The 3,634-nt window shown below is 43.5% G+C and overlaps 1 protein-coding gene across 1 annotated transcript in view; it reads left to right on the top strand.

Annotated features, from left to right (window-relative positions):
* Positions 1-2,101: 2,101 nt before the first annotated feature.
* LOC118427852 (ferruginol synthase-like) overlaps positions 2,102-3,634 on the top strand; it is a 2,782-nt gene continuing 1,249 nt past the window's right edge. Inside the window, exons 1-2 of the mRNA XM_035837826.1 lie at positions 2,102-2,703; positions 3,275-3,629. Coding sequence (XP_035693719.1) covers positions 2,108-2,703; positions 3,275-3,629 — 951 coding nt within the window. The 5' untranslated portion in view covers positions 2,102-2,107. The remainder of the gene's footprint in view (positions 2,704-3,274; positions 3,630-3,634) is intronic.

Raw genomic sequence — 3,634 nt, 5'->3', positions numbered from 1 at the left:
CTATTGTACTTGTAGAAGTGACACTTGCAAGGTACCCAGGCACTGTAGTTGCACAAATGAAATCGAAACGTGTTTGATAGTTGTAAAAGTGACACCAATATGGAAGCTATGAGTGTGGTTAACAACTTTGTTGGTGATGCCAGTCTTCCACACTAGTGTAACTTTTACCACACCATGTCTTGAATACAGAAATAAATGCCTTGTTGGCTCTGATACCATGTTTTGTCCCTTAATTTTTGTTACAACATTCATCACAACTTTATGGTGCCTATTTTTGAAAATGTAGCCATCTTGTTTTTTTCACCCATCTTGTTTTTTTTCGCCCTATCGCACTATTTTTGCAGTCTGCAGAGGATGTCATCCACAAAATTTACTTGCTGTGGCCTATGTGTATACCAGGTATAACCATCCTTTGGCGTAATACACCAATCAACGAACACTGACAAAACAAGTAGTACTGTTTTTTTAGTACAAAGTACATATAATTCACATTGTCACGTCAGTAGCAACACATATACATAGTCATGCGTTGAACTGCAGTACGGACATTAACTATAAAAGATATCAAAGTTAGCTTCTAATTTACAACTAAACTTACTAATTTTAAAATCATGTGGCATTATGCACAATATCGTCCAAGTAAAAGATAAGTTGTAGGACAATGTGTTGACCAAACGTGCCATAATACGGGACAGCGCTGTTTCTTTATCATTCTGTTCTACAATGAACCAAGTCCAAGTTGTTTGAGGAACGTGTCCTTCTGTCACTAATACTCAGCGTGGGGCTTTCTGAGGTATACAAAAGTCAGAGTAACTTATTTGATATACCTTTCCTTTCCTACAAAGGACAACGGAAGCAAATATTGACTTAAATTTTTGTGTTGACGAAGTTATCATGGTGATATATTGGGCCCTGAAACTTCATTTACACACCTTGGCTTTATGGTGTTTATTGGTAAACTTGCAAACACTACACGGTTTTGTACACACGGTGGCGGGATGTTCATGGAAAAATGAAAACCGTCATAAACCCCCCACTCACGCATGACCGTGCCACGTCAAGTGTATTTACACATAAACTCAAATCCATTATTGGATGAGAAAAACGGTCAGAAATCATAAGACCAGGATAATTACGGAATCTGCTAAGCCCCCTTCACACGACAGCAAGAATGAGCTGGAATGCCGTCAGACTCATAGGGGTAAGTCACATCGGCCTCGGAGTACGCATGCGTCGTCTGGCACCCGGGACTGTCCAGAGATCTATCAGCGAAGATTGAGCGCGTCCAGAAGAGAGCCCTGAGGATCATACTGGGACCAGATTACGTCAGCTATGAGTCTGCTCTGCGCACAACAGGACTCAGTCGTCTGGACTCTAGAAGGGACATTCTATGTCTTAGATATGCGCAATCTCTTGCGAACTCTAGCAGATACAGTTCATGGCTCCCATTGTGGCGGGGGGATGTCCACAACAGAACTTTAAGAAATAATGCCAGCTACACCAGTTTCAAATGTAGGACGTCCCGGTTGAGTAACAGCACTCTCCCCTATTGCGTCAGACTCCTCAATGAAAACTTGTAGTGTTTTTTAAAGGAATCGGACATGTCAGTATAGCGTATTTGATATGTTGTATATATATATATAGTGTATATATACGTATATGTGAAATTTGTGATCATTGTACAAAATTGCAATTCAGCCGTTAGGCTGCAACAGTTTTTTAATCCAATAAACCATTTCTCTCTCTCATTGAAGACCCCCAGCGAAGTGGGTGCTGGCTCCCCTAGCAACCGCCTTTGATAGCAAGGCGAATTAAATGCTTTTCTCGCTCTTTCAATACGTAGGGTCAAGGACATGAGAGCTATCTTAATTAGGCCCCGTTAAAACTTGTGCCTGCATCCAAGTCCGCATGAGTCAAAATCATTAATTATGGCGTGTTGTGGCAGTTGTCAGCCTCTGTCTATACATTCTAGAAAATGTCTTCGTAATGCTCAAGTTTTACATTTTGCAGGAGGTCTTGTGTGTAGGACAAGAAGAAGACCTGGAATAGTTGAATGTTATATTTACACCGGAAAAATCCCATTGTCTTTCTTATAGGAGGAAGAACCATGGGTAACGCATTGGGATATCTGAAATGGCTGAGGAGCTACAATCAGGTGTTCTCACCTGATCGCCATGAAGATTTCGTGGAGACAAACATCGGATTTCCGTGTCGCGTGGTGACCGGGAACAAGGCCGTGCAGTCTGTGTTTGATATCGACCTTTTCAGAAAGGAGGAATTTTGTTTTGGCCCAGTAGAAGTCCGGCAGGACTTTACGGACGGGGTCTGTCCAAGCATCACGTCCAACGGAAAAATCCACGAGAGAAGGAAGGCGCTGATGATGGATGTCATCGCTGAGGCTTACAAAGAGATCCCGGCCTCGACAGCAAACGCCGTGCTATCTAGCATAGCCAGCTGGGGACGCAGACCGACCGACTTCGAATCAAAGCTGTTTGCAGTGTCGGCGGGAGCTCTCCTTCCCACCATCTTCGGGAAAACAACACATTTCAATGCTGAGGAAATCGAGGTCTATATGAGTGGTATGATTGAATTAAAACCAGACAGCTTCCTGGCAACATTGTTGGCGTTGTTGGAGGGAAATAAGCGAATTGAGGGGCGTCGGGCAATGGCAAACATCCTCGAGAAAATGAGGACATCAGAGAGGTAGGTGATTACGGCTTACCGTTCGACTTTGTCTTTATCAGATTTTTTTACAAATCTATTTGTTTCTCGATAGGGAAAACCATGTTGTTTGCTGTTGTTCTACTGTTTTTTCTTCGTTTTTATTCTTCTGTCGTGAAAGCTGCCATGCAGTTCATCTAATTGTCTAGTAGTTTGTTCAAATACCCTATTTAGACCCTGAAACACAACCAGTAGATTTCTAGCGAGGACACGCCTTTAAGTCGATTTGTTCACAAGCAAAGTACACAATTACCAACTTTCATGTTTCATATCGCTGTTTTCTTTGGAATCCAAATTGTCTTCTGTCTGAATTGTCTAACAGCGTTTCCTATTGGACATCTGAAATTGTCTTCATTCATAGTTAGGAGTATAAAAGACCTGCTTCTTCCAGATCACTTCAGTGTCACTGACGAAAGATAGTGGATACTATCCGAAACATCTGACCGTTTCAAAACCATATCCAGTTGCTTGAGTAACTACTTTTTGGTGTATCTTATTACCTGGATGTCTAACCTACATCGACGCTTCTTTCATTCGTTTTTTTTATTCAAAGGTACCTGCAACTGATGGATCTCGGCAAATCACATGGGTTCGATAAGACAGACACAACGGCGCAGCTGCTCTTTATGGCAACGTTCAACGCAGTTGTCGGCATGGCAGCAAACCTGGTCGCATCCTTCGCCCGCTTGGACACCATCCGCGCAGAAGACCGGGAGGAGCTACGGGAGGAGGCGCTTGCCGCTCTGAAGAAACACGGAGGCCTGACCGGCGAGGCTCTGGCGGAGATGCCGAAAACAGAAAGCTTCGTGTTGGAAGTCCTGCGGGCCAGTCCAAGCCCGGATTTCTGGAGCACCATTGCTACACGCCCAGCGACTGTCCAGTACTCAACAGAGAGTGGGCCACAGAAGGTTGA

The sequence above is a fragment of the Branchiostoma floridae genome, chromosome 12 (assembly GCF_000003815.2).
Source record: "Branchiostoma floridae strain S238N-H82 chromosome 12, Bfl_VNyyK, whole genome shotgun sequence".
Classification (NCBI taxonomy): domain Eukaryota; kingdom Metazoa; phylum Chordata; class Leptocardii; order Amphioxiformes; family Branchiostomatidae; genus Branchiostoma; species Branchiostoma floridae.
This window is presented reverse-complemented; position numbering and strand designations above follow the sequence as displayed.